This window comes from Sciurus vulgaris, assembly GCF_902686455.1.
Source record: "Sciurus vulgaris genome assembly, chromosome: 18".
In the NCBI taxonomy this organism is placed as follows: domain Eukaryota; kingdom Metazoa; phylum Chordata; class Mammalia; order Rodentia; family Sciuridae; genus Sciurus; species Sciurus vulgaris.
The window spans coordinates 14,243,352-14,270,335 of NC_136479.1; the positions used below are offsets into that span (position 1 = coordinate 14,243,352).

Sequence of the window (26,984 nt, forward strand, 5' to 3'; positions counted from 1 at the left end):
AGGGTAGCCGGACACAAACCCCTGGAGTCCAGCTCAGGGCCAGCAGCTCTGTTTTGTCTTTCACTTGACCTTCTCATGCCCTTTCAGCTTCTCATAATCCCGCAAAGTCGGTGGAGCAGGTCAGTAACTCTCCATTTTATGGAAGGAAAGTTAAACTCAGATGCTCGATCGTCTTTTGAGGTCCCCTTCACTAGGCAGTGTATTGTCAGGTGTTAACATGACATAGCAGAAATGCTTTTTCTTCCCTGAGAGAAACAGTTTAAGAGTCCAGTTGTCATAACTGTGACAGATAAAGCTGCCCTTGTCTTCCCTTGAGTCGCTAGAAAAAGAGCTGGCGTGGTGGCGCACACCTGCAGTCCCAGCTGTTCGGCTGGGGAGGCTGAGGCAGGAGAATTTGCAAGTTGAAGGCCAACCTAGCTACTGAGATTATTTCAAAGTGGAAGGGGCTGGGGATGTAGTTCAGTGACAGAGTGCTGGTCACGTGTGAGACCCGGGTTCGGTCCCAAGTACTCCAGAAAAAGTGGGGGCAGGGAGGGGCAGGGTTACTTGCTGCAAAATCCACAGCCATCTGCCTTTTTCCTGGGTGCTGCAACACGCATGAGAAGCCCTTCCAGGAAAAAACCAAAACACAGGACATGACTGACAGGAGTCCCAAGTGGTGGCATTTTCCTGTAGAAATAAGTAGATAAACACAAACCCAGGTTCATTTGTGCTAATGTGAGACGGGGGTGACCAGCGGGCTTGGTTAAACCCCGGTGTGTGCTGGGCACTCAGCGGGATGTCCTGGGGCCACCTGAGACGGCGGGGACCTGCGATGGCCCACGTGGGTCAGGAGGGTGTTCCCGGGCACTGCAGGGGACGCGTCCGTGTCGCCGTGGGTCCTGAGCAGTGGCCTGGCATGGCCCTGAGCGCGGTGCAGCCCTGGGGGAAGGCGGAGGTTGGCTTCCTTCTCCCGACCCAGGGAACGACACCGTAACACCGTCTGCTGGTCGGACAAGGTGGCGCTCTTCCGGTTCTCGCGCGTGGCGCTTCCGCCCTCAAGTTTTATCTGCCGGAGACTTGGGAAGGACGGGGAAGCCAGGCCCCAGGGCGGGCTGCGTGGGCCGCCTCGCTTACTCTTTTCTGCCCATCTGTTCGCGAGCTTTTCAGCAAGTGTGCACTGCTTGTGTTTTTATTTGAAGTCCTAAAACCTGAGGGAAAAACAGGGCCATCATGTATTTTAGGTGAATTTTCTTTTTTTTTAACCATTAAACAAATTGCTTTTACATCAAGCCAGTATAAAGGGAAGAGTGTTCAGAAATGTGCTGCCTGTTCTCTGGTCTGCAGCAGAGGCTCAGCAACCACCTGCTGTCTCCAGATCCAGGAAGAGGCACCATGAACTTGACCAGAAGGGCCGCCCTTGCCGTTCCCCTGCCCGACTCAGACAGTCATATAGGCAAGATGGACACGTTCAAAATGAGAACACTTATTTTTTTTCTCATTTTAATGAAAGGCAAAATCGGATTAAAAACACAAGGTGCCTGTCAGAAGGCACCCCTCCTTTTATTTTAAGCATCGGGAGTCTCAGAGGGTGGCAGGAGCTGGGAATAGAACCTTCTCGGGGAGTAACAGCTCTAGGAAATCATCACTGCACTAGGAGAAACGATTAAAAAATCAGGTCACCTGAATAAACTGCTTCTTGGGGCACTTAAGTAAGGGACCCACAGTGTCCTGTTAAAAATAAGTTAATCATTTTCAAAAATGCAGGAGAAAATCGGTGTGGGGGCAGGTGTTAAAGATACACGTGACACTGGGTGCCTGAAGCTCCCCTGCCACAGCTGCACTGACCCCAGGGTCGCCTTACCACAGAGCTGCCTCCCCAGCCCTTTCTGTTTATTATTTTGAGACAGAGTTGTCTCAAACTTATTTCAAACTTACATTAAAACTTATTTTAAGCAGAGTTGCTTCAGGTCTCACTAAGTTGCTGAGGCTGGCCTCGAACACGTGTTTCTCCTGCTTGGGCCTCCTGAGGTACTGGCATCGCAGGCTGCTGCCCAGCAGTGATTATAGGTCTTGGATGAAGTTTGATTTGAATCAGTGGAATAGAGCCGTGTATTAGCCGTGGAATAGGACCGGCCTCCAAAGTAGGGGATTGTACGTATAGTAAGAAAAAGTGGATCTGTATGCCTTATGTCAGGCGTAGTCTGCCTGGAAAAAGGGGAGCATGTTATAAAATCAGCTTTTAGGTAAGGAAAGCAAATCCCTCGATAAGCCCTCTGTCATTGTCAGCCAGCAGCTGTTGGCTGGGGACAGAGTGGGAGGTGCAGGGGGAAGAGGGCGTGGCCCCCACGTCAGTCATGCTGCTGCGGAAGGATTCCCGCTGGGCTGCGAGGTCGGGTTGAGACGCTGCAGAAGGGAAAGGGAAGGTACATCCAGGGAGGCTGGACAGGCAGTCGGGCAGACCCGTCTGCCTGGGCACTTGACCTCCCTGTCCTCAGTTTTGCCAGCTGCGAAATGGGCTGAGCGTCAGCCTTCCTCCACAGGCCACTGTGCTGGTGGCTGTGACAAAGCACATCATGGTCATGGTGGCCTGACAGGCCTGAAGCAGATGTCCTGAACTGACTTGAAGGCCGGGTGACCAACAGGGGAAAGGACCTGTACACGGAGCCGGCCACAGGCTTTTTGGGCGGCCGTGTTGCTGGCATGGAGCTGGACTCGGCTTCCCCACGTGGAATCTGTGTGTAGGCGAGTTTCCCGGGACTCCCCTGGTGTCCGTCCCTCAACCTCTAGTGCCTGCTCCTGCCCACGGTCACACTTGCTCTGTCGGACCTGAAGGTGGGGCAGGCGATGAGTGGAAGGCAGAGCTGCGCCTGTCCCCTCACCCCCCGTGACGTTGTGCTCGGTTGTCTCCTCCAGGCCTGTCCAGGCCACCACCCATCACCATTCTGCAGTCGAGGCAGCCGAGGCGAGAGGCTGGCTTAGCCAGGCCACGCAGCCTGTTTAGCACTGACTGTGAGGTGGAGCTAAACGTGGTTTGGAAAACAGGGACGTGACCTTGGTCTGTCTCTCTTTCTGTACTTCTGAAGTAGGTAAGTGGGCCCTAAAAAGCCCCAATCCAGAGGTCACACTTAAAAGCCATCAGTTAAATGTGGTTGTACAAACCCATATGTCATAAAGTTAGACCCAAAGACAGAAGAAACTGCGTGCAAAACAGTCTAGTTGATAGGATGGTGGCAGTGCCGATTCCTGGCTCTGACAAGCCACCGGTTACTTAAGATGTCCCCTTTCAAGAAAGCCAGGGATTGAATACTGAGGACCTCTGTACTATTTTTATGATTGCTTTTGAGTCTATAATGAAAAAGTTGCTGAGCATCCATCAGTCAGGGGAAGCTTGGGGATTCCTCAGTCACCTGAGGTTGAGGTGTCTCAGCCCGGTGGCACTTACCTGTAATCCCAGTGGTTCTGGAGGCTGAGACAGAAGGATCATGAGTTCAAAACCAGCCTCAGCAATGGTGAGGCCCTAAGCAACTCAGACCCTGTCTCTAAATAGAATACAAAATAGGGCTGGGGATGTGACTCAGTGGTTAAGTGCCCCTGGATTCAATCCCTGGTACCAAAGGATGAGGTGGGTTCCCGAGTTGGGGCTGCCCTAGATTCTTGAGTAGGAAAAGAATATTGCAGCCCAGCATGTGTGAGATCATCCTGTTTTTGTAGATACAAAACAAAATCAGCCTACTACACTAACATCTGTGTATTTGCAGGGTGTGGTCAAAATTCTGGAAAGATAAGCTATTGTCTGTGGACAGGGCAATCCCAGGAAGGAGCTGGAGGGAGGGGAGTCCCTGCTGATGCTCACAGTGCTGCTTGAACTGTGCTCTACAACCGTGTCTTATTTTTGTGATCTTTATAAAAACAGACGATGTGTAAATAAGCGGAAGGCAGGGCCGAGAGCAGCACTGAGGGAGGGGAAGCCCGCCCGGGTAGCTGCGGGTCCCCACGAGTCTGAGACCGAGCGTGCCGCCATGAGCTTTCAGGGCGCAGCAGCAGAAGGCTCGCCTCCACCACGGTGCGCTTTGAGCCGCGGTTCATCTTGTTCCTGCTAAAGATGATCAACCCGTCACCTCTCGGGGAAAATAAACACATAAATAAAAATGACCCCTCACAGACCTGCCTGGGCTCCAAAGTGTTTGGCTCCCTGCGCGGTTACCAGTGTTCCTGTGTGGCTCTGAGACCGTCTGTTTCTCCTTGAGTTCGGGCGTGCAGTTTTAGTGTGTGTGTGAGAGAAGCAACTTTTTAAGCATGTGTCTTTTTTCTTGTCCTAACAAGTATTTTTTTTTACTCTCATTCTTTTTAGTCACACGTGACAGAAGGCATTTTGACACACCAAACACTCAGGGAGGCTGACTTCCCATTCTTGTGGTCGTACGTGCTGTGGGGTTAAGCACGTGTCTTGATGGCTGATTTTATTTTATTTTCTGTGCATACATTGGCCTTTGCTCCCCCAGTTTGTCTTTTTGGAAGAGCGGGGTCCAGGCATCTCCTCGTGAGCATGTGAGAGAGCACACGCCTCACGGGAGGGTCCTCCTCGCTGCCCTTCAGTGAGCCTTTGTGTGTTGGGGACCTCGGGGGTGATGACTGTATAGAATTCTCTTTTCCTGAGTCTTTTCCAGAAACCCCTCCAGCTTTGGTTGTGAAGAACAGCTTTTCAACTCTAACCGTGCCATGGGTGAGCTCGGGAAGCCATGTGACATCACTGATTCTAGGGTCAGCTGAGAGGTTCTGGCTAAGGAACAGACACCTGCCGAGCCTGCAGGTGGCCTCGGGGCACCCTCTCCCACGGCACGGGCAGGCTCTGGGCCGGGGCCTCCGTCTGTCTCTCACTCTGACTTCCCTGACTGGTGGCGTGGTGGCTGCTGCTGCTCCCACCATCACATCCTAGCAGGATGGTAGCCAGAGGTAGAAAGATAGGGAATCTTCGATTCCCTAGTTGCCTGTTTCCAACAGGGAAACCTTCCTTCCGAGTCCCGGGAAGACTTCTCACCCCGTCTGGGGAGCTGAGAATGGGGCCCTGTGCCCATGCCAACCATCACCCCCCAGGGGCAGGGGCGTGAGACCATGTGACTGGGCTGGTCCTTTCCTGGGTAGCGCACGGGGAGCACACCTGGAGTGGCAGGAAGTGCAGGCCTTACTGCTCACAGTGCTGGTGGCCTGAGGTCACGGTGCTGACCAGGCCCCTCTGCTTTTGTCCAGATGTCCCCCTGTGCTCCAGGGTTTCCTCCGGGGTTTCCTCTGGGTACACACACCCTGCTGGCTCTTCACGGGGGCACCAGTCCCACCCGGTGGCCCCAGTTAGCCGGTGGCTCCGTAAGTCCTCCCCAGTGCCGCCACCCTGGAGGTAGGCTTCCATATGTGGACGTTGGGGGTGCATTTCAGTCCGCGGCAGGACCCAGCCTGGTTCGCGTGGCCGGGACTGAGTCAGCATCTCGGGGTTCTGAGGGGTTCTGGCACATCTCCGGGGTCAGCTCTCGCCTCGTGACTAGGCGCGAGGGCCACAGCCGGGAAGGGCTAGATCGCACTGGAGACGGCTCACTTCAGAGTAGGGCCGGCAAGACACCGGTCGCATTCTGCTTCCTGGGTCGTCCTCACCTGCAGCGTGGGCCTCAGGTCCAGGCCTCCTGGGTGTTGGGAGAGCCAATGGGAGAGGGCAGCCGAGCCGGCATCCTGGCACCTGGGCAGGGTGAGGCCTGGCGTCAGGCTGTGTCCGGGCTGCTGGCACTGGGCTTGACCTTCCCCGAACCACTGCCTGAAAGGACGCTTCACACGTTGATTTTTTTTTAAGGAGCCCTTTTGAAGATGCGCAGCTGTCTTAAGATAGCTCTAGGGCATTAACAGTGTCCAGTGAGCAACCCACTTACATCCGTCAGGGCTTGGAATGCGAAGGGTGTGGCCTTTGATGCCAGCCGACTCAGGGTCCCATCTGGCCACTGTCACTGGCTGTGTGACCTTGGGTAAAGCCTGCCACTGCTGTGTGGCCTGGTGTCTCATGTGAAATGGGAGAAGAGAGCGCTTACCTCGTGGGGGGTTGGGAGAGGCCCGGAGTTGGGAGAGGCCGGCGTTGGCTCGTTGTGTCACTCAGCACAGGCGCCCTGGGAGGTGAGGAGGAGCCAGTGGTCAGAGGAGAGGTGGGAAGCAGGGTGGTTCTCCTCGCTCATGCCCTGGGCACAGGGTGCCCTTCTTCCTGCAGTGACCCTGTAGATGTCCATAAGGACAAAACTGGTACCTGCCAACTCTCCCTGCTGGCAGTTGGTGATCTGAACTCAAATGTGCCTGACACCAGGCCCCCGGCTCTTACCCATCTTACCAGATGCCGTGAAGTGTTTCCCTCCCTCTTCCCGCTGGACACCGAGGCTGTGTGAATGGGCGTGGGGTCGTGTTCAGTTTGCAGGATGACTGTATGTGGAAATCTCAGCAATGTGGCTTTAGGTGCTGCAGCCTGATGATTTTCTCATCGACCTTCTAGGCTCTGCTGACCGAGATGATGGAAAGATGCAAGAAGCTGGGGAACAAGTGAGTAGCTCCCCCAGGCCTGGGTGTGCGGCAGGAGCCGGCTGCTGTGGCAGAGGCGCTGATGGAGGGCGGGTAGGTGGTGTGGCTGTATAGGGTGCTGGAGTCTAGGTGTCTGGCCTGGTTTTCAGCTTGGTTCCATCCCAGCTCTGTGACCTTGGGCCACTTACTTGGCTTCTTAGGCCTCAGTCTCCTCACCTGTAAAATGGGGACAACAGTGGTCCTTTACCTGTGGGGCCATGATGAGTGGTAGGGCCAGGATGAACTTGATCTCCCTGTGTCCTGGGCAGGCAAGGTACCCCTCTGCTCTGCTCTTGGAGGTAGAGGTGTGAGCAGCCTTGAGGGGGTGTTGTTCACCATCTGCCCCTATGCCTGGAACATGAGAGCTCTTTCATGAGAAGTTTCCTTCTGAGCAGTGTGTATGTGTCTGCAGCGGAAATCAATGTTGTTACTCAGCGTTTAGTTTGATTAGTGCGCTGCCGTGTTTGAAGGGTCACTGTTTAAATGGACTGGATTGCTTGGCGATTTACCTGTCCATCTATCCACCTATCCACCCACCTTCCATCCGTCCACGCAGTGAATTCAGCATGTGTGGAGTTCCAGATGTGTACTGAATGCTGCTGGTCTAGAGACGGCCCTTGACTCTGGTCTTTTGTTCTGGCAACCTTATTGCAGGGCTGTCAGTCGCCGTTCTGGCAGTTTGCATTCTCACGTAAAGCAACTTTCCTAAAAGGGTAGGTGGCTGACTTGGGGCCTCCGTGTTCTGCAGTGCCCTGCTGTTGAATTCTGTGATGTCAGCCTTTCGGGCCGAGTTCATCGCCACGAGGTCTATGGACTTCATCGGAATGATCAAAGAGTGCGATGAGTCTGGTTTCCCCAAGGTAGGCTCGGACTGATCTTGACAGAGGAGCAGACTGGCAGCGTCCACCTGACCCCTCGTGAGACTGCTCAATCTATCGACTAGCCCGCCACAAAGTATTCAGGAAAGATCTTGGTCTTACATTTAAAAATGTGTGTGTGTGTGTGTGTGTGTGTCTGTGTGTCTGTGTGTGTGTCTGTGTCTTTGCTCATTAGGGAAGAGCTTTGTCTAGCAGGATATTATGGCCCACAGGTTAGAACAATACCCAGAGCCAGCTCTTCATTATGAGCGTCTTAGTGTTACTGGGGCAGATCTGTAGAATTCAGAAGTCTAGAACATTTACCCTGAGATGGGTTGAATGTTCTAACCTGTAACCTTCTTTGTTTTTGTTTTTATTTTTATTTAAGCCTCAGTTACTTTGACTTAAAATTTCCAGCCATAAAATGATTTGCTTCTTTTCTTAGCATCTCCTTTTTCGCTCACTGGGGTTAAACTTAGCCTTGGCTGATCCACCTGAGAATGATCGACTTCAGATTCTTAATGAAGCTTGGAAAGTTATCACAAAATTGAAGAATCCACAGGTGGGTAACCATTTAGACCTTGGAGCAACAGTGTTTTTTGTTTTTTTTGGTTCTTTGGCTTTTTTGTGGTCTAACTTATGCAGTTAGATATTTTATTTTTTAAAAATGATCTTTGAACTAATCACAAGTCTGGGATTTTGTTTGGGTGTTTTTGGGTAGTGGGGATCAAACCTGGGATATTCTACCTCTGAGCTACATCCAGAACCCTCTTTTGAGACAGGGACTCACTAAATTGCCCAGTCTGACCTTGAACTCCGCCCTCCTGTCCGCCTCCTGAGTCGCTGGAATGAGAGGCATGCTCCATAGCTCCTGGAATGCTTCTGGATTTTTGAAAAAGAGATGCATATTGTCTGTTAGCCTGTAGTGGAGAACTAATGGCATTAAATGTGCCGTTCTGTGATTTTTATTTCTCAGTTACTGTTTCCTTCTTGAGACCTCAAGATGCACCAAAAATATTGTAAATATTTGAAGCTTTGAAAGGCCTGGTCTGTGAAAATGCGGTCTGGAGTATTTGACTTTGAAAATACCAATCTCATAGAATATTCTGAACTGAGGGTCAGTGAGCAAGCAGTAGTTAGCAAAAGGGAGGTCCGTTTCCTGGCCCTTACGTGGGGCCACCTGGAGCATTGCCCCTGTATGCAGCTATAGGAAGTCTTGGGATGATGGACTGACTGACGTCAGCTACCGTGGTGATGTCATCAAGCTGAGGGTCGGGGCTCCCAGCTCGCCCTCCTTTCGGCATCATGCCAGCAAGTGGCATCGTTGCCGGTAGGGAATGTGTTGGCTGGCGGCAGGAGTGACTGGGCAGACAGCGCTGTCCCTGCTGCCAGCTGAGAACTCGTGAGGATAAGCAGAGGCAGGCAGTCACCCAGTGCTGGTGACCAGGTGCGCATGCACGCACGCGCCGTGTTCACCATGGTGTGTTAATAGCAGTGGAGGGCTGGGCTGTGGCCCAGGGGCCGAGTGTCTGCCTGGCACGAGCCAGGGCCCTGGGTTCCATCTGGGGGATGGGGGAGGAATAGTGTATTAAAAACAAAAAACATTTACAAAATCACATGCATCAGGGTCGTTTAGGAAATTGTCTTTAAACTTCATTGACTAAATTCCCTCTTTAGCTCAAATCGACCACCTAAAACAGCTTGTTCAGGTCAGGAAATCTGTAAATGGTGACTTGATGACTCAAACTGTATTTTATGCTCAAAAATCTTAGTAGAACTGGAGGGTTCTCGCCCCAGAATGTGATGGGTGTGGGAGGTCAAGCTGGAGGAAAGCAGGAAGGCAGGCTGGCCCACGCTGCGCCTGTTGTGAAGATGTCCCCCGTTTTCTTCACAGGACTACATTAACTGCGCCGAGGTGTGGGTAGAGTACACCTGCAAGCATTTCACAGTACGTATGACCATGAGGTGGCTTTTGAACGGATTATATTTTTTTGCATTTATAACAGCAATGAATCTAATGTAGGCGTTGAGGTGTTTTACAATGGTAATTGTTCTTCTAGCTGTAAAACCTGTGTTCTTACACTGAAGGGTGGGGGAGCATGGCTGTGTGAAGCCACTCCGTGGTCCATGCCTCTGTGTGATTCTGGGCAGCGCTGCGTTGCATTTGAACAGTGTCCCCACCCTCCAACCCCCTTAGATGCCCCTGTGCTGAAGCACGTTGTGAATTTCCATGGGAGTCCAGTGAGCAGCACTTCCCAAACATCTTGGATTGCAAGTTACTTTTTTCCCTAAGCAAACAAAGATACTTCTTTCCTGAGGCACAGAGTAGAACCACAGTTTGGGGCAGATGGGGCGCACGAAAGAGCAGAGGCTTCTGAAGCACGTAGAGGCAGGTTCAAATCCTGTCATCAGAGTTGTTCATTTTAACCAACTTATGAAAATCGAAGTAGAGCATGTGTCCACTCCCCACCAGATTCAGACGGCAGAGCCTCGTTGCCATGGTGATGGTGGTAAAGGGTGGATGGAGCCGCAGATGCACCTCAGTGCTTTTGTACCTAGGCAAGTGCCACGTTGCTGGCAGAACAGCGTCTGGCCTGGTTGGCATTCTGGGTCTGGTTCATGCCAGCTGTGACGTTAACTATACCAGGATGTCAGCATAGCTGGGGACAAAGAGCCCGAGCCTTTGAGAGATGGTCGATTAGGGCGGAGGTTGGGCCCTCGTGAGCAGGGTTAGTGCCCTCAGCGAGGGCTCAGGAGCTCCCGAACCCTTCCACCACCTGAGGAGGCGGCAAGGAGGGTCTGCCAGGACGCTGAGTCTGCCAGCCTTGATGGGCGCTCCTCAGCCTCCAGAACTGTGTGGAAGTGGGTTCCTGTCTGGAGCCATCGGGCCCTGGCGTGTGGTGACAGCAGACAGCGCATGGGTGAGCACAGCTAGGTCCCAGTAAACTCGTGTGCCAGGGCACTGGGCCAGGTGGTAAGAGTGGCATTGCTTCCCGGGTGTTGCTGTCCTATCCCGGACCACGCGTGACATGCTTTGAATGTGTTAGTCCTTTCCCGCTGATGGCTGATCCAAGCCCAATACATGTCTGTTTCCCCCACTTAGAAGCGAGAGGTGAACACCGTTTTGGCGGATGTCATCAAGCACATGACTCCAGATCGTGCCTTCGAGGAGTCCTACCCCCAGGTAACAATCCGCGCTTCTCATCTCTGCACATGCAGGAATGTCGTCCTGTTGAACTAAATCGCGGTCGCATGGGTCGGGGCAAGTCAGTCGCCCTGTGTTTGAATTCCGGCTCCGCCGTGTCCTGGCATTGTGCTCTGGGGTAGGTTGCCTGGTTTTGTTGTGCCTGGTCTTGTGGCCTGTGAAACGGGGGGAATAGCAGCTCTGCCCTCAGTTGTCATGAGGAGGAGGCGGGATGTGACCTGGGAAGCACTGAGCTGCTGCTTGACACCTGGCAGATGCTGAATAAGCACTGTCATCGTCACTGTCACCAGTAACTGCCATGACTGCTTTCAGTTTAATTAGCTTTGCATTTGGAAATAAATTTAAACTCACTGGAAAGCTGAAAACATAACTCAGTGACTCCTGTTCTTTGCTCAGATTCTCAGTTAACGTTTTGCCTCATTTTCTTGATCAGTGTTAAATGTGCACATCTATAGACATACTTATGAAATTCTTTTCTGAATTATTTGAGAGTACATACATCATGCCACACCTTTCCTCCTAATGGAATCAGTGTTTCTTCCCTTTATTTTGTACCATGGACGGAACCCAGGGGCATTTAACCCCTGAGCCACACCCCCAGCCCTTTTTATTTTCTGTTTTGAGACAGGGTCTCACTAAGTTGATTAGGGCCCTGTTAGGTTGCTGAGGCTGACTGTGAACTTGCAATCCCCCTACTTCAGCTTCCTGAGCAGCTAGAGTGAAGGCATGCACCACTGCACCCCGTGCCTCAGGCTGATTTTTGAATCGCACTCACTTCACATAGGACAATTGCTTACATGGTCTTGAAAATAATTTTGGTATTTTTTGCTTGGCTATTTTAAGAATTTCTCACCATTTGCTAACTTAAATGGTTCATCCTTCATCTCACTGGGCAGTCGCTGCCTATGGGATATTTTCTGGTCCTGCTGGAAGCAGTGCAGCGTCCTGCACGGTGAGTGTCGACTGCGTCCCGAGCAGACGTCCTTGAACGAACACAGCAAGCAGAGCAGATGGCCGTGCTCCCGAAGTGCCAGGGCCTCACTCGAGAACGGTTATGCTTGAGAACTTTTGTGGAGGGAACTTTAGTGAGGCCTCGACTGCTGGCAGCTCAGTTAAGTGGAACTTCAGAGGGGAATGATATGACTATTTTGTCATAGCTGAAAGCAACTTATGAAAGATGCCTGAGCATTGGACACTTAGGTCAGTAAGTGAATACAAGAGAAAGATACTTAAGCCATGTTACAGATTCAGTCTAGGGCAACCTGAAATGAGTATCAAAGTTAGGCCGTCAAATGGTGGGTGCTGGCAGCTGGCTGTTCATGTAAAGAGCAGAGAGATTGACAGCGCGTTGATTCTGGCAGAGCAAAGGAGTGGGACCTCATGATCTTGGAAGGAAGAGAGGAGAGACTTCTCCACTTACCTAGAGGAAACCCAGCTTGCTGACCCAGGCAATGCCTGCTAGTCCTGAGGGACCTGCTAGGTGACCCCTTTACTACCCCCACAGTCTTTAAATCCGTTCAGCCTGTTATATTTACGTGCCGAGTTTGTCTTACCCTGTATGTCACATTTTCGGGTCCCTATATGCTCATTGGAAGCATATTGTTAAGAGAAGTGACACCTTGGAGAAGGTGCCCCGGGCCCACCAGCTCCCGGGACAGCCATCTGTGCCGGTGACGTGCGGCTGTTGAAGGCAAGACCATGCAGAAGTGAGCGTGGGGGTCTGTGGAGAACTGGCTTCCCTCGGTGGGGGACAGGGCAGTGCAGGATGAGTGGGAACATTTTCACGTGTGTGCCAGCGAATAAGGACGTGAGCAGAAGGACGTGAGCAGAAGGACGTGAGCAGAAGGACGTGAGCAGAAGCCCAGGGGACAAGCGGAAAGGGCCAGGAGAAACAGGGGTGGGTTCCAGACACCGAGTGAGGAGTCCGGGAGTCTGTCCTTGGTGAACAGGTGACGGCAGGGGTGAGCAGGGGGTCCAGGTGAGACGGGAAGGAATGCTGGGGCTGGGCGGTCACCCTTTTGCAGCCTCTCGGTGCAGCCAAGTCACCCAGCTGCAGGCAGGAATCACAAAGCCTGCGGGTCCTGGGGGAGGAGTGAGGAGTGGGCGGTCTGCGTCTCACGGGGTCTCCCATTCAGGGTGCATCAATCGCAAGGGAGAAAACAGGTTGGACAGCCCTCACCCAGCCAGGTGCAGTTCGGACGCCAGCAAGGAGGCCATCAAGGACCTGCAGATGTGGCACCCTGGGGGACCCGGCATCTCCTCCGAGGGGTTGCAGTTGAGAATGCAAAAGCTGAATCCAGTCTCCAGTGAACTACAGACGCACCCAAATCAAACATTTTGTAACTCTTCAAAAATACCATTGCCTTGAATGGCGAAGATAGGCTGAGGAACCTTCCGACTTAACGGGAACATGAAAACGAAATGTAATGCGTGGTCCCCACTGGATCCTGACCAGAAGAGGGAAAAATAATGCCATCAAGGACTCAGACAATGGTGAAAATGTTGGGATGTAGCTCAGTAGCAAGGCACTCCTGGGTTCCACCCCCAGTGTCAAAATTGTTTTTTCTTCATGATATCCTTAATTTTCCTGAATTTGATAACAGCAAAGAGGAGAGTTATGATGATTATTTTTAAAAAATGAGCAGGCGTGTTGGCACATATCTGTAACCCCAGCCGCTCAGGAGGCTTGCCATCAGGATGATAGAAGTTCAAAGCCAGCCTCAGCAACCTACTAAGGCCCTAAGCAACTTAGCAAAACTCTATCTCAAGAGGGCTGGGGATGTGATTAAGCACTCCTGAGTTCAATTCTTTGTCCAAAAAAATAGTAAACGTATCAAGGGGCAAGGGACGTGCAGTCAACTCACATGTGGTTCAGAAAGAGAATGAATTACATAGAATAAGTCATCGTGTTGGTCAGCTTTTGATCAATATAATGAAATACCTGAATAATCATAAAGGGAAAAGGTTTATTTTGGTTCACAGTTTGGAAGCTTCCAATGCATGATTGGTTGACCCCCTCCTAAGTGGGCAGCTCATGGTGGAAACATGGCCTCCCAGGGAGCGAGGAGGAGGAAGGGGCTGGCGCTCCACCCACTTCATGGGCACGCCCCCGCGACCTAAGGGCCTCCCTCTGGCCCGCCTTCCAGAGCCTCCACCACCTCCCTGGGCACCACTCTGGGGACTGGACTTGTAACAGGGCCTTTGAGAGACATTTATCCAAACCATATCAGACACGTTAACAAAAATATTTAAAATTGATGGATTTGGATAAAGAATCTACAGGTGTTCTTTATTCAAGTTTTTCACCTTTTCTGCAAGTTTGTGGTTAATTTCACAATAAAATGAAAACACGTGCATGGACAGTGTTCACGAATCCTACCAGTAGATGGATAGACCAGGAGGTTCAGTGGAGGGAGCAGAACGTTAGCTCTCTGGAGCCACACCTGAGTGGGTGCAGGCTGTGAGATTCTTTAAGTATCTTTGAGCATTTTCATAATGGCACGTGGAAGGGAAGATGAGCCTGTGTGTATATGCGTGTGCATGTGTGTTGCAGTTGGGACTGTGGGCACCTTAGGGGGAGGGCAGTGGACGTCAGTACCTGGGACTATGCCCCCGTGCTCAGGTCACACCACGGCCTTTGACTCCATTGCTGAACTCCCTCCAACTCCTGTCCACTGACCCAGTGAAGATCCAGAGCCATGGTGGACTAGAATAGGGTCTGCAGACTGGCCACATGTAGCCCATCACATGTTTTTGTGAATAAAGTTTTATTGTCACACAGACACACACGATTGTTCATGGTTGGCTGTGACTGCTTTCTTGCTCGGTAGCAGTGTTGGGTCGTCATCATGGACTGTAGACCCTTTATGGAGAATATTTATCTAGTCCTCAAATAGCAGCTGCTGAGGCCAGTGGAGAGCACAGGCGCTCTCCGCCTGTGAGCCACCCCTCAGCCCTCTCTGTCTGTGCTGTGAGCTGCATTTTACTGACAGGGCTTGAGACTGAGGTGACATCGCTTCCTAAGACTAGAATGCAGAGGAAGAAGGGCCAGCTCAGACCAAGACAGAGCCCACCCTAACCCTAATGCGTCGTCTCCTGAGCAGTCCTGGCTTACCCTGTTGTCATTGCAACTTAGGAAAGAGGGTTGCTTTTTCAAAAAATATCCAGCCTCTATTAAATAAGGCATATTTTTTGTTTTACAGCTTCAATCAATAATTAAGAAAGTTATTGCCCACTTCCATGATTTCTCAGTTCTTTTCTCAGTGGTAAGTAACATTTCTTAGTGACCCTTGGAAATTTGTATCTTATGTCCCAGTGATGTTTCCTGACACCCCAGGCTGGTGGAAATACAGTTATTTCTGTGAAGCAGTTAAGCTAATCAAATTTATACCTAATTATGTCCTGACAACTTAAGCAGCATTTGGGAAAAAATACACATAAACTGAAAGAAAAGTAGTCTTCCTTTTTAGTTCATCACTTACCAGTGAGATGTGTGTACCTGCTGGCATGACGTAACTCCTCAACCTTGGCAGTTTACTTGGACATCCTTGTTCTCATTTCCTCTTGCACAAGGAATTTCACATGGTACAGGTTGTGTATCCCTTGGCCAAAGAGTTTCAGATTTCTGATTTTTTAATTTTGGCATACTTGCATAGAATGAATTGACTAAGCCTCTCTAATCCTAAAATGTGTAGTTCAGATTAGGGATTCCCAACTTGCACTTGGTTTTTATCATGCAATCTAATGTTGAAACTGTGCAATACGTGAATTAGTAGTTCTCATTGTCTGACAAGAGTTGAGATTAATTACATTTCTCTCAACTATTCAGAATATCTTGCAACGTCCTTTTGAGCTGCAGTGACTTGAGCAAGTAGGAATCCAGGTGACTTCTGTCCCTTACTTAGCTTCTGTCTCCTGGGTTCCACCTGTATGTACTCACAGGATTTTATGGTGTTTTCTTTTTGATAACAGATGTACTGGACGTGTGCCGTATTCCCAGCACTGTGCTGGAACTTTACACTCTGCCTCACGCCTCTTTCACGCCAGCCCTGGTCAGTGGGAGCCATTATTATCCCCTCTCTACAGATGAGGAAACTGAGGCTGGAAGAGGTGGAGTGACCTGTGCAAGGTCACAGTCGCCAGGGACAGGGTCAGGACCCAGAGACAGACAGTTGTGTTTTGAAGCCACTCAACAACTCCGCTGGCTTTGTCAGCTCATCAGAACAGTCACAAGAAGACTGACATTGCTGCCCGGCAAAGCTTGTCACCTCAGGCTCCCCGACGGTGCTATGTTAATGTGTCCTAACACCAATCCCTGGGGACACATGCCTTGTTTTAGTAGTTCAGATTGAATATCCTTCATCTGAAAGGCTTAGGACCCAGAAGTATCTGACTTTTTTGGATTTTGGAATATTTCTATACACATAACAAGACACCTAGGAGATGGGACCCCTATCAAAACCCAGAATTCCTTTGTTTCACGTATCTATACCTTATACACACAGCCTGAAGGTGATTTTATACATCTGTTAATTTTTTGCATGAAACAGTTTCATGGTGTGGAACTTTCCATTTGTAGCATCATGTTGGTGCTCAAAATATTTTGGATTTTGGAGCATTTTGGATTTTAGATTAGGAATGGTCAGCCTGAAGTATTTGTAGAACTTCACACTCCATCCTTGACTGCCTGTAACATCCAGAATTTGGAGCATTTTAGATTTTGGATTTTCAGATCAGGGATTCTCAACGTGTAACAGTTTTCAAAAGCCCCAGGTGGCTCTTTCAGGGGAACACCTTCTGCTTTTTCAGAAGTGCTCCCCACCACCCCAAAGGAAAAGCAGACCCCAAACCCTTCCTTCCAGTTACCTATGTGAATTGCATATTGAGTGTTTTCTTTGTTTTTAGGAAAAATTTCTGCCGTTTCTGGACATGTTTCAAAAAGAGAGTGTGCGGGTGGAGGTGTGCAGATCCATCATGGAAGCTTTTATCAAGTGAGTGTGACGCCATGCCATGGGAAGTCCCGGTTCCCGGGCTCACCTGCCTGCCTTGCGAAGGCGTCAGGTCACGCACTCCGGGCCTGGTCATGTGTGCGGATCTCCTGCCCAAAGCCTGGGAAGGAAAACCACATACGCAGCAGGCGTCATGATCAAAGTTTGTAATGGTGCTTAAAGGGCAAGTGAGCACGTGTGGGTGTCAACCTGGCCAGCAGTGCCAGTTTTGCCCTGGTGTGTTTTCGGAAGGCGAATCTTTGGATGAACTGCGTGTGGAGTGACATTTTAAAGGTGAAAATAAAGGCCTAGTTATGAAAGTACCAGCTCGAGGAGAGTCTTCATCCTCAGCATTTAGATCCATAGCTGACTAATTTGAGATCAGTTTTCAAATTTAGTTCCTTTCATTTCATGAAGTCTGTGTTTCCCAAAGCTGCCCACTTCCAGTAGTACATGAGATAATTTTAAGACAATACATGCAGGAAAGATTTTTATTTTAATTTACATTTATTTTTCAAAATCTGAGACATTACGTTTTAAAAGTAGAACATTATGATAAGATCCTATTTATTTCAACTCGGGCACACACGGTGACTTCCTACCACAGCCTACATACCACCATGTGAAACATGCCTCAGAGATGTTTATTGAGAGCCTATTATGTGCCACACACTGTTCCGGATATGGGAAAATCATCAGTCATCAAAACTCCTGCTGTCACTGGCATGGTGGTACACGCCTGTAGTACCAGCTGCTCAGGAGCCCGAGGCAGGAGGATCTCCTGGTGCCAGGAGTTCAAGATCAGCCTGGGCAAAATAGCAAGACACAACCCTGCCTTCCAGTGATGAGGATCAAATGAAAGTGTAAATAATAAATTCGCTACAGGATGAAGAAAAATGAAGGAAAATGAATAGTGATGAGTATGTGAACCAACAGGAGTATTCTTAGAGTTATATGTTGATTTTCAATGTTTTGGACTAATAAACTAATTGGCACAATCTGATTTCATGTTTTTGAGGACAAAGTCACATTAAAAATTAGTAGGCTCAAACTAAGTATGTAGATATGGTCAAGTTTGGAAAATGAAGTTTGTTGCTTGGATATGTTGTAGTCTTGATATGTTTCCAAAAGAGTTAACTCCTTTCTAATGTCAGTATTTATCATTAATATACTTGGAACAGATATACCTGTTTTACTTACATAAAGGTTAATTGTAAGAGTCTCTCCCTTTATATTATTTGGGAAAGCAGATTAGTCATTTGGCCTGTCACTTAACATGTCACACACAGATTGTGCGTGGCAGCAGCTTCAGAATTTGCAAGGAACATAAGAAAACAGGTTTACCCTTTGCCTGGCTTAGGAAATGTATTATCTTTACCATGGTTTTGTAGTTAGGAAAAGTTGCAATATGTATAAAAGAGCAAGCTTGCTATTTAAATAAAAATTATAGAGCAAAAGCAGACATTGCCTGTTACTGGTAAAGTGGACCTTGTGACATGCCAACTGGGTCATGTGTGCTCCACAGATACCTACGCAGATGAGAACTCAGCCCACCCTCCCGTTTCCGTCAGTGGACAGCTCTGACCCTCATCTTTCTGTGTCTCCTAGGCATCAGCAAGAGCCCACCAAGGACCCTGTCATTCTGAACGCCCTCTTGCACATCTGCAAGACCATGCACGACTCTGTGAAGTAAGCTGCACATGAAGCTTGACCAGCATGGATGGTTTAGGTCCCACCTAACAGTGCCAAGGGGAGACTGCTGTCAGCAGCTGCCTGGGAGAGCTTTCCTGGGTCCATTAAGATCCTTGCTAGTGAAGGAGGAGCAAAGCAGGGAGGCTGAGGGTAACCTTGAGAAAGTGCAATGGCAGATGTTTTTACAAAGGGATTTCTGTTGGAAAAAAGGCTGGTTTCATCCAGGTGAACTCAAATTCCACATCTCTGGGAGATTTCTGAGAGCAGTAGATAGTATAATAATGAGCTTACTCATCCAATAATGTGGCCTTTTAATTTTATCTCATTATTAGATGGTTATTTAAAATTCAAATGAAATTGCTTGCATTTCATGTGTGGATGACTTTATCTGCTCAGTTTAACTGAAGCGCCATTCAATCCACTGGCCTTACCTTTCAGTCAAAGACTGAATTACCCCGACTTTGCTTTTTTTGTTTAGTTTTTTTTTTTTTAAATGCATGTTTCCATTTGACTATGCTTAAAACAATCCCTGCTTATTTGTGGCTGAAATTTTAATCCCCAAAGAATTTTAAGCATAGCAGCTTGATGTACTGGAAAATGTTAAGAGTTAAGAAAATTGTTCTGGAACCTCACTGTTAATAAGATGGATTGTGTTTCTTCTTTTTAACTCTTAACTTTACAATCTTTACTTTCATGGCTCTGTGCTTTCCAATTCACGAGTTAATACAATCAAAATATCAAGAATATTATATTTCTTTTCATAACAAATGGACCCTGATCTGCTTTTGTTGACAAAAATAGAATTAAAGACACAGTAAACATCCAGAGAGGCACTCACATTTACAAGATACTGGTTTTTGGCCTTAGAGACCATGAGATGAGAAAGAGCAGCTACTCTGGGCACATCCTCCAGGTACCCAGTTCCTCCCAAGCGACGTCCTTGTCTTCCTGCCGGAAGCTCGTGCCTCAGCGTGTCTGGGTCCAGCCTAGAGGAGCTACTTTCTTCCAGGATATTGGAAGGCTCGCATATCACTTGGTTCACATCCCTCTGTCACACGAACACAGAGTCCTGAAGGAGGCGGGAATGCCATGTAAAGAACAGAGGGGACGTTGCATAATGGAGGACAGTCATCCTTGACCGAAATTTATTTTCCCCTAAAACATACCAAACAGAAGCCTTCATTCCTGTTTTCTCTGGGCTCTTAAATTTGTTTTTCCTTTTTTTTTTTTTTGCTGCTTTTTTCTGCCATTGTTTTAGTGTTTTGCGTGGGTTGAACCCAGGGATATTCTGGCCCTCTGTTTTATTCTGAGACAGGCTCTCACTTAGTTACCAAGACTAGCCTTGAACTTTCAGTCCTCCTGCTGCACCCTGCGCAGTCACGGGGGCTACAGGTGTGCACCACCACACCTGGCTCTGGGCTCTTAAGTGTGTGTGTATGTGTGTATGTGTGTGTGTGTGTGTGTGTGTGTGGTGTGCTGGGGATTGAACCCAGGGCCTTTTGAATTCAAGGCAAGCACTCTACCAACTGAGCTACATCACCAGCCCTGGGCTCTTAAATTTTTTAAAAACAAATTTAGGAAACGATTTATAGGCCTTCATGTAGATAATGAAAACCGTAAAGCTCAGCATTTAAAAAAATGTTATTTGTGTTGATTTTCTGTGAAATAGAAGCTATTGATATCTGATTTATGTTACAGAACATCCCAAACTAAAGTAGATTGATGGGTGGGGGTGGGATGGATAGTCTGGTGGTAAAGCAGCTCTGTAGGATGGTGGTGGTAGGCTCTCCATGGTGGGCTTGTGTGGGCTTACTGGAAAGTTCTCAGATGGATGATGGAGATTTTTAATATTAAAATTTTCCTGAAATGCAAAATTTGACATTAGACCTTACTACCTAAATTTCAAAGAGAAATTTACCTTCTCCTTTGCTGTTAATAAATATATCTTGAGAATGGCATCTTTGAGGGAGAGAAGCGCTTTTAAATTATGTAAATTTTGATTGCCTTTGTGAGTGTGTGTGTGTGTGTGTGTGTGTGTGTGTGTGTGTGTGTATTAGTTAATGGGGATTTAACCAAGGGGTTCCCTACCATTGAACTATATTCCTTTTATTTATTTAAGAGGGCTACAGCCCTTTTGATTCATTTTGAGACAGGGCCTCAAACTTGCAATCCTTCTGCCTCAGTTTCTCGAGTCGGTGGGATTACACGCATGTTCCACCATGCCCAGCCTGATTGCATTTCTTGTGTGTGTGTGTGTGTGTGTGGTGCTGGGGATTGAACCCAGGGCCTTGTGCTTGTGAGGCAAGCCCTCTACCAGCTGAGCTACATCCCCAGCCCCTGATTGCATATTTTCAGCCAAAGAAAAATGCACATCTTGTTGGGATTTTCTGAAATTTAGAAAATGCAAAATATTGTCTCCTGTTGAATTGCTTACCTTTTGCTCATGTTTCTCTTTTCCCCCTTTTCCCCCTTTCATTTATTACCCCAGTGTTAATTATGTACAATTATCGATTTCAGTGCACTCACTCTTGAGGATGAGAAGAGAATGCTGGCACATTTGATTAATGGATTTATAAAAATGGTAAGCTTGGCGGTAGAAGTTTCGGCGCATTTTGAAATGTGATGTAATTGCTTATCCCTGTTCTGGTGAAAGCAGTTTGTTGCGGTCCCTGGTGCTTTTCATCTTTACTGGGATAGATGAAATTAGAAAACATCTTACATTAGCCCGGACTCCCCTGGGGGCAGAGAGAGCCAAGACCAACTGGCCTCGGGAGAAATCGAAAGAGGAAGGTTGGAAGAGGGATCTGTCGGCCCATGTGGCTGAAGTCGAGGCCTGGGGCCTCCAGGGGAGCAGTAGCCCCAGGGTCTGTGATGTCCTGGAGACCTGGTGTCTATCTGTCTTGCGCTCTGTGTTCTTCTCTGTCTCCTCTTGAACACTGTCACTCCCCAGGAGGGCTCTCTACTTCATCCCCAGCCCTGCGGTTCAGTGGGAGGGTCTCCTGCAGATACCCCAGGCTTGGGTCTCTGGATTAACCTGGGTCGTGGGCGACATCTGAACACTTGAATGGTCAGGATCACAGGGACCAGAAACTAAGAGGAGGAGCTCCTTGAAGCTCCTGTGTGCTGATGATCAGATGGTGGCACAGTTGTGCTGGGTGGGCAGTGTCCCTGTCCACTGGACTCTGTGTAGACAGTTCACCCCGAGGTGCATTGGCTTTAGTTTTACTGTTTGATTAGTTCTTAGCTTCTGTGGTGGCTGGTAACCAGGTTGCTCTGGGTGATGGTGACTTCCATAGCAAGATGGGGCAGGAGGGTCCACGCCTGCTCGCTGGTCCTGGCTGTTGGCCGGGGCCTCTGGGTTTTCTCCATGTACCCTTCCTCCCACTCTCCCATCGCTCAGTAGTCTTGCGCTTTCTTACGTGATGTTGACTTCCGTGGGGGCACAGACAGAAGCTGCAGGGCCTTCCAAGGCCAAGGCTTAAGTGATTGCCCAGTGAGCCTCTGCTCAAAGCTATCATGGGCCTGCCTTGATGGACAGGAGAGGAGAGCCAAGGGACCTTGCCCGAGGCCAGTCAGAGCAGGAAGGATTATTGCAGCCTTCATTGGAAACAGCCCACTGTTACACCTTCCCGGCCTGGTTGGTCTTTGCCTTTAGTCTCGATGCTCAGACCTAAAACACCAGCTGTGCACCACCTGTATTTTTTTTTTTTTTAAGTCGTCTCACTGTGCTGCCCAGCCTCACATTGAACTACTGGGCTCCAGCAATCCTCCTGCCTCAGCCTGTAGCTGCCTCCTGTGTAGCTGGGACCGCTTGCACACACTACTGTGTTTGGTTCCATTGTCTTCTATTTTAATAGAAATATCAAAACCTAAAATGATGAGATCACTTTGAAAATAGCCTTGAAACTGTGAGTTCTTCAGCATGGGCTCATTTAATTGCCCGCCAGATTCTGTGGGTAAAATATCAATTTTGATGAAAATTCAGGACTAGCCTTTCAGTGTACCTATGGATTTTACCCAGTGACTTGCCTTTGCCCTGGTTTATACAGTGTACTAATCAGCTGGTATGTAGCCTTTTATGGCTTTGTCTGAAAGTCACCGAGTTAAAAAGGAAGAGAATATGAGGAAATAAGATGTGAAATCTGATAGCTACAATGGAAATAGCAAAGTCAAACCCTCTCTGGGCAGAATGATTGATCTAGCAGTAAAATTTCTCCTGTTAACCAGCTGTTCATAAATTCCAAGAAAGAGAAGAAGAGGGGAGTCTTTATGGTGGAGAAAATCCCTACGGTGACTCAGGCAGCTACTGATGAGCTGCTGAGGTCGAATCCCCATCAGGAGCAGAAGGGTGTGGCCCTTATTAGGGAAAAACTCTGACAAATGGCTCCGAAGAACCAAATTTATGTTCTGTGAAAAAACCACCTCTGGCAGACAAAGTTCCCTGATTTCCTTTCTAGCAGTTTCCTTCTGCACCTGGAAAATCCTGTTGACATTTCGAGCTGCTGCTGTATGCCCTTTGGCCTCTAGTGTTCTGTCCCGGGCCCTTGCCACGGGGCTGAGACTGACAGTTCCGAGATTGAGGGTTGAGGCAGCATAGAGCTTTTCCAGTTGGTGTGCCCGGCTTGTGTGTGTGGCTTGTGTTCCCTCTGAAGGTGGCATTGGCCCTTTTGGTGTCTTTCTCCTTGATTCTAGGTTTCCTTCGGCCGTGATTTTGAACAGCAACTAAGTTTTTACGTCGAGTCCAGGTCGATGTTTTGCAATCTGGAGCCTGTTCTCGTGCAGTTGATTCATGTAAGGATTTTTCACTCATTTGTTCGTCCTCTCATTAAATCCTTATTGATTTTCTGTGTGCCACACACCAGTCTTAATCTGGGATTCTTCTGGCCCATGTTGCTACTGTTCTCCTGGGTCTGAAGGGTGATTTCTCAAGGATTAATAAAATCTACGCCTTTGCTTATGGGGGGTTTAACTGACCTCTTTTTCTCTGAAAATTGCATATTCTTGTTTCTGCATTGCCAATAGCAGAGTTAAGTGATTTGCACTGATGAGTCACAGAGATGGTAACCTAGAGTCCTTTCTTGCCCAGCCTCAGATCATGCCTCAGATCATGGCATCTCTTGGTAACTTAGTGGTCCCTGGGCCAAAAGAAATAGTAGCAGTTCTGTTTATTATGAAGTTAGGTTCAGACAAATTTAGTATATATGGCTTAATGACTTGGTAACTATTTAAAAGTAGTATCTATAAATCAAAAGAAAAATATTTTATTTTGTTCCTTAGCCATAATTACTTACCAATGAAGTGTGTGTGCTTCATGGGCACTGCACAATTTCCCAACCTTGGAATCGGATTAGATACTGCTGCCCTGATTTTCTGTTCGGACTCTTTTTTTTTTTTTTTTTTTAACTTTTACACGGTATTGCTTTTTATCATACTAAGTGCCAAGAGCCCAGTTTCACAAATGTCTAATGTGGCTGCAGGGATGTGAGGCCATCAGTCCAGTGTTGGGTCATGAGCTACCTCACACCAACACTCAGCACAGTGTTCAACAGTTGCTGTTTCCCTAAGGACTGTGGTGCCCCATCACTGCTACAGCACCCTGGTGTGCCATGGCACACAGTTTGGGAATAGTAGGTGCAGCTTTTTCTTACCTGTGGAACCTTCAGCCTTTTTAATTGCTACATGTCTGTTCAAGGAGAATAGCTTTTATGCATTTGCTTACTAGTTTATAAGAATCAAATGAATACGTTTATAAGAATCAATTGAGTTAATGAATGTGCATTAGCCGGCCAGGGCGGCCACAGTTCTTGCTGTTCTTATTGTTAGTACTGTGTAGCTAAAGTGGATGGTCTGCTCTTATATATGGAGGTCTCTTCCGTTCTCTAAGATCTTACGCTTAGAGTGTGGGGTTTCTGGAAGTGGAGTAAGTGAACCCATTAGACCAGGAGAAGGGTCATCCTGTTGACCCCTGAGGTACTTCAGGGTTCAGTGCTGTCCAGTCTTGGTCCCACTTGGCTGGTTTGCACTGACGTGTACATAGTTAATGCCCTGATCTCTGTGGAAGATATTAATCTGGGTTGGCCACCATCTCATTACCATTTCTGTTTTATTTCTTAACAAATCCAGAGTGTGAACCGGTTGGCCATGGAAACAAGAAAGGTAATGAAAGGAAATCATTCCAGAAAGACGGCTGCATTTGTCCGGGTATGTTGTGAAGATAAGGACTCTGACTTTGAACTCTGGTGGGTTATTCAGTTGGTAGGTTGCCAAGTGTTCCCAGAGAAAGACAAGTGTGTCATGGTAAGGCTGGCTGGTTCAATACTGAAATTTCAGACTGATTTTTTAATGAATATTAATAATTGATCAGTTTTCTTATTTGAAAAAAGAAATGCTCAAAGGAGTCTGGACTTTATTACAAGTTGAGCATCTCTAGTCCACAGATTCAAAATACTCGAGAATCCCAGGCTTTTGAGTACCAACACAATGCCACAAATGGAATGTTCTACACCAAGAAACTTTGGTTTCATGCACAAAATTACTTAAAACATTGCCTTCAGGCTGTGTATAAGTGCATATGAGACATAAGTGAATTTTGGGTTGCCTTTGGGTCCCATCCCAAGGGAGCCTCATTTTATATATGCAAATGTTCTAGAATCCAAAGAACAAGGAAATCTGAAATACTTGTAGTCCCAACCATTTCAGATGAGAGACTTTCAAGCTCTATGTGTTTTGAGGAGGAGGTTGGGAGATAATTTTCATTTTTGTATGTCAGCCGAATTGCCTCTAATTTTTATCTGCTATAATATATTATTATAATGTCATAAAATATCTCTCATAATAAAATTTTATATATTATAGTACCATGCCTATAACTGGAAATCTTAGTGCATGTTTTTCCTCTTGGTAAGAGTCTGGCTGGAGTTTGAAAATAAATATCAACTTCTTGAATGTGTTGCTCAAACTTATCAAAGCAACACTCATCCAGCTCTTTAAAAATGCAGTCCTGCACGATGGTCTCTATACACGAGCATCCCAGCCCTGCCTCTGAGAGCCCTGTGCCGCTCAAGCCCGCCGCCCTCGGGCTCTTCCCAGTGCTCTCTTCTGCTTTCCACATTCCTTGTAATTGGTTTCAGGGTCCCTTCATGATCTACCCACAAGTGTCACCTGCGTGTGTCCTGCAGGGATGAGGAATTACTTCTCCTATGCTGTCCTCTGACTTCCCTGTCCATCTTCCCAGGGGTCATGAGAGAGAGCGAAGCACGAGGGAGGCATTGGTGTGGAGGGAGGGGGATGTGGGGCAGGCACGGTGTGGCTTTGCCTGGCAGCAGTGCTGGACAGACACAGGCATGCCCATCTCACCTGTGTTCCCCCTCCCAGGCCTGCGTCGCCTACTGCTTCATCACCATCCCCTCCCTGGTGGGGATCTTCACCCGGCTCAACCTCTACTTGCACTCCGGTCAGGTTGCCTTGGCCAACCAGTGCCTCTCCCAAGGTAAGCTGCCACCTTCCTCCCGAGCGCTCCGCCCTGTGTCTGTGTGGGGGGCAGTTTTTTAAGGAGGAAAGAAAAAAGTGACCCGTAAATGCAGTTTTAAATCTGTTTCTTGAGTAGGAGCAGGTCAGCCACCCACCCATCATAGAGACAGGTTATAGACGTACTTTCCTGGAAAAACCTTCTTGGTCCAGCTCAGGCAGCTAAGCACAGCTGGAGAATCTGAGAGGTTTGGACTGCTCGGCCACCATAGGTATTTTTGGGTTTTGTTGTTTGTCCTGTGTTTGCAACCCCAGGGCACACGAGTAGAATCCTATCCGTTGCAAGGATACCCTGCCGCTTGCTGTTACGGGTGAAAACCTTGCTCTGTAGGAGGCCCAGAGCTTGCCTGAGGATGTGTGGGAGGGGCTTCTCTGAGAGCCCACCCCAGTGAGCTTCAGAGGGTGGTGGGCCAACAGTGTGCACAGCTGGGGTCACTCATGTCTGGGAGGTAGGGTCAAACATACCTCGGTGCTTCTGTTCCTGAGGGGTGAAGAGGACAGGTTCTTTACCCTTTAGTGCCATCCGTCATCGGCTGTGTGCTAATCTGGGACATTAGCTTCCTGGCACTCTGGCCTGCTCCACACCTGAGCCAAGAGAATGCCTTCAGGTGGGTTCCCAGGGGTTTGGTGGAGGACACCTGGGTCGCCTGTGTCAGTGGTGTGTGCCAGGTCCGCAGGGCACCCGTCCAGCAGGTCAGACCACAGCGTCGCAGAAACGCCCTGCAGCCTCGGTTGTGTGGCGGGCCCTCTGCACGCGCAGTCTCCGTCCATCCTGCTGTAGCCACGTGGGGCTGCGCCTGTGCTTGGTGCCTCTTGCCCACATGGGAAACAGGCATGGCCTGGGGAAGAAGCCCTGGTGGGCCCTCCAGTGAGGCTCTGAGCACCCAGTCCCTGACTGACGCGCCGCTGTGCCCTTCGGCCACCAGACATGTGGGATACCTGCCAGGCAAGTGGTCGGAAGCGTCACTGACCTTGGGAGGTCCCCGTGGAGCCATGTGAGGAGGGCAGAGGGGCTCACTGGTGTCTGCCCCAACCCAGCCTGGCAGGTGTGCTGCCGTTGGGCTTCACCACATGCTGCGTGGACTCGGATGGGTCCTCTGGGTCCGGTGGGAGCGTCCCTCACTCCCCTATTCCTTGGGCCCTCCATGGCTC

General features: G+C 48.8%; 1 protein-coding gene across 4 annotated transcripts in view; it reads left to right on the forward strand.

Annotated features, from left to right (window-relative positions):
* Nucleotides 1–26,984, forward strand: part of VPS35L (VPS35 endosomal protein sorting factor like) — a 98,551-nt gene that overhangs the window by 41,719 nt on the left and 29,848 nt on the right. For all 4 annotated transcript variants that reach the window (XM_079120848.1, XM_079120846.1, XM_079120847.1 and 1 more), the window contains exons 15-26: nucleotides 6,500–6,546; nucleotides 7,313–7,424; nucleotides 7,867–7,983; nucleotides 9,316–9,369; nucleotides 10,525–10,605; nucleotides 14,829–14,891; nucleotides 16,531–16,616; nucleotides 18,222–18,302; nucleotides 20,823–20,886; nucleotides 22,998–23,096; nucleotides 24,429–24,506; nucleotides 25,680–25,794. In XM_079120848.1, the coding sequence (XP_078976974.1) occupies nucleotides 6,500–6,546; nucleotides 7,313–7,424; nucleotides 7,867–7,983; nucleotides 9,316–9,369; nucleotides 10,525–10,605; nucleotides 14,829–14,891; nucleotides 16,531–16,616; nucleotides 18,222–18,302; nucleotides 20,823–20,886; nucleotides 22,998–23,096; nucleotides 24,429–24,506; nucleotides 25,680–25,794 (997 nt within the window). The remainder of the gene's footprint in view (nucleotides 1–6,499; nucleotides 6,547–7,312; nucleotides 7,425–7,866; nucleotides 7,984–9,315; nucleotides 9,370–10,524; nucleotides 10,606–14,828; nucleotides 14,892–16,530; nucleotides 16,617–18,221; nucleotides 18,303–20,822; nucleotides 20,887–22,997; nucleotides 23,097–24,428; nucleotides 24,507–25,679; nucleotides 25,795–26,984) is intronic.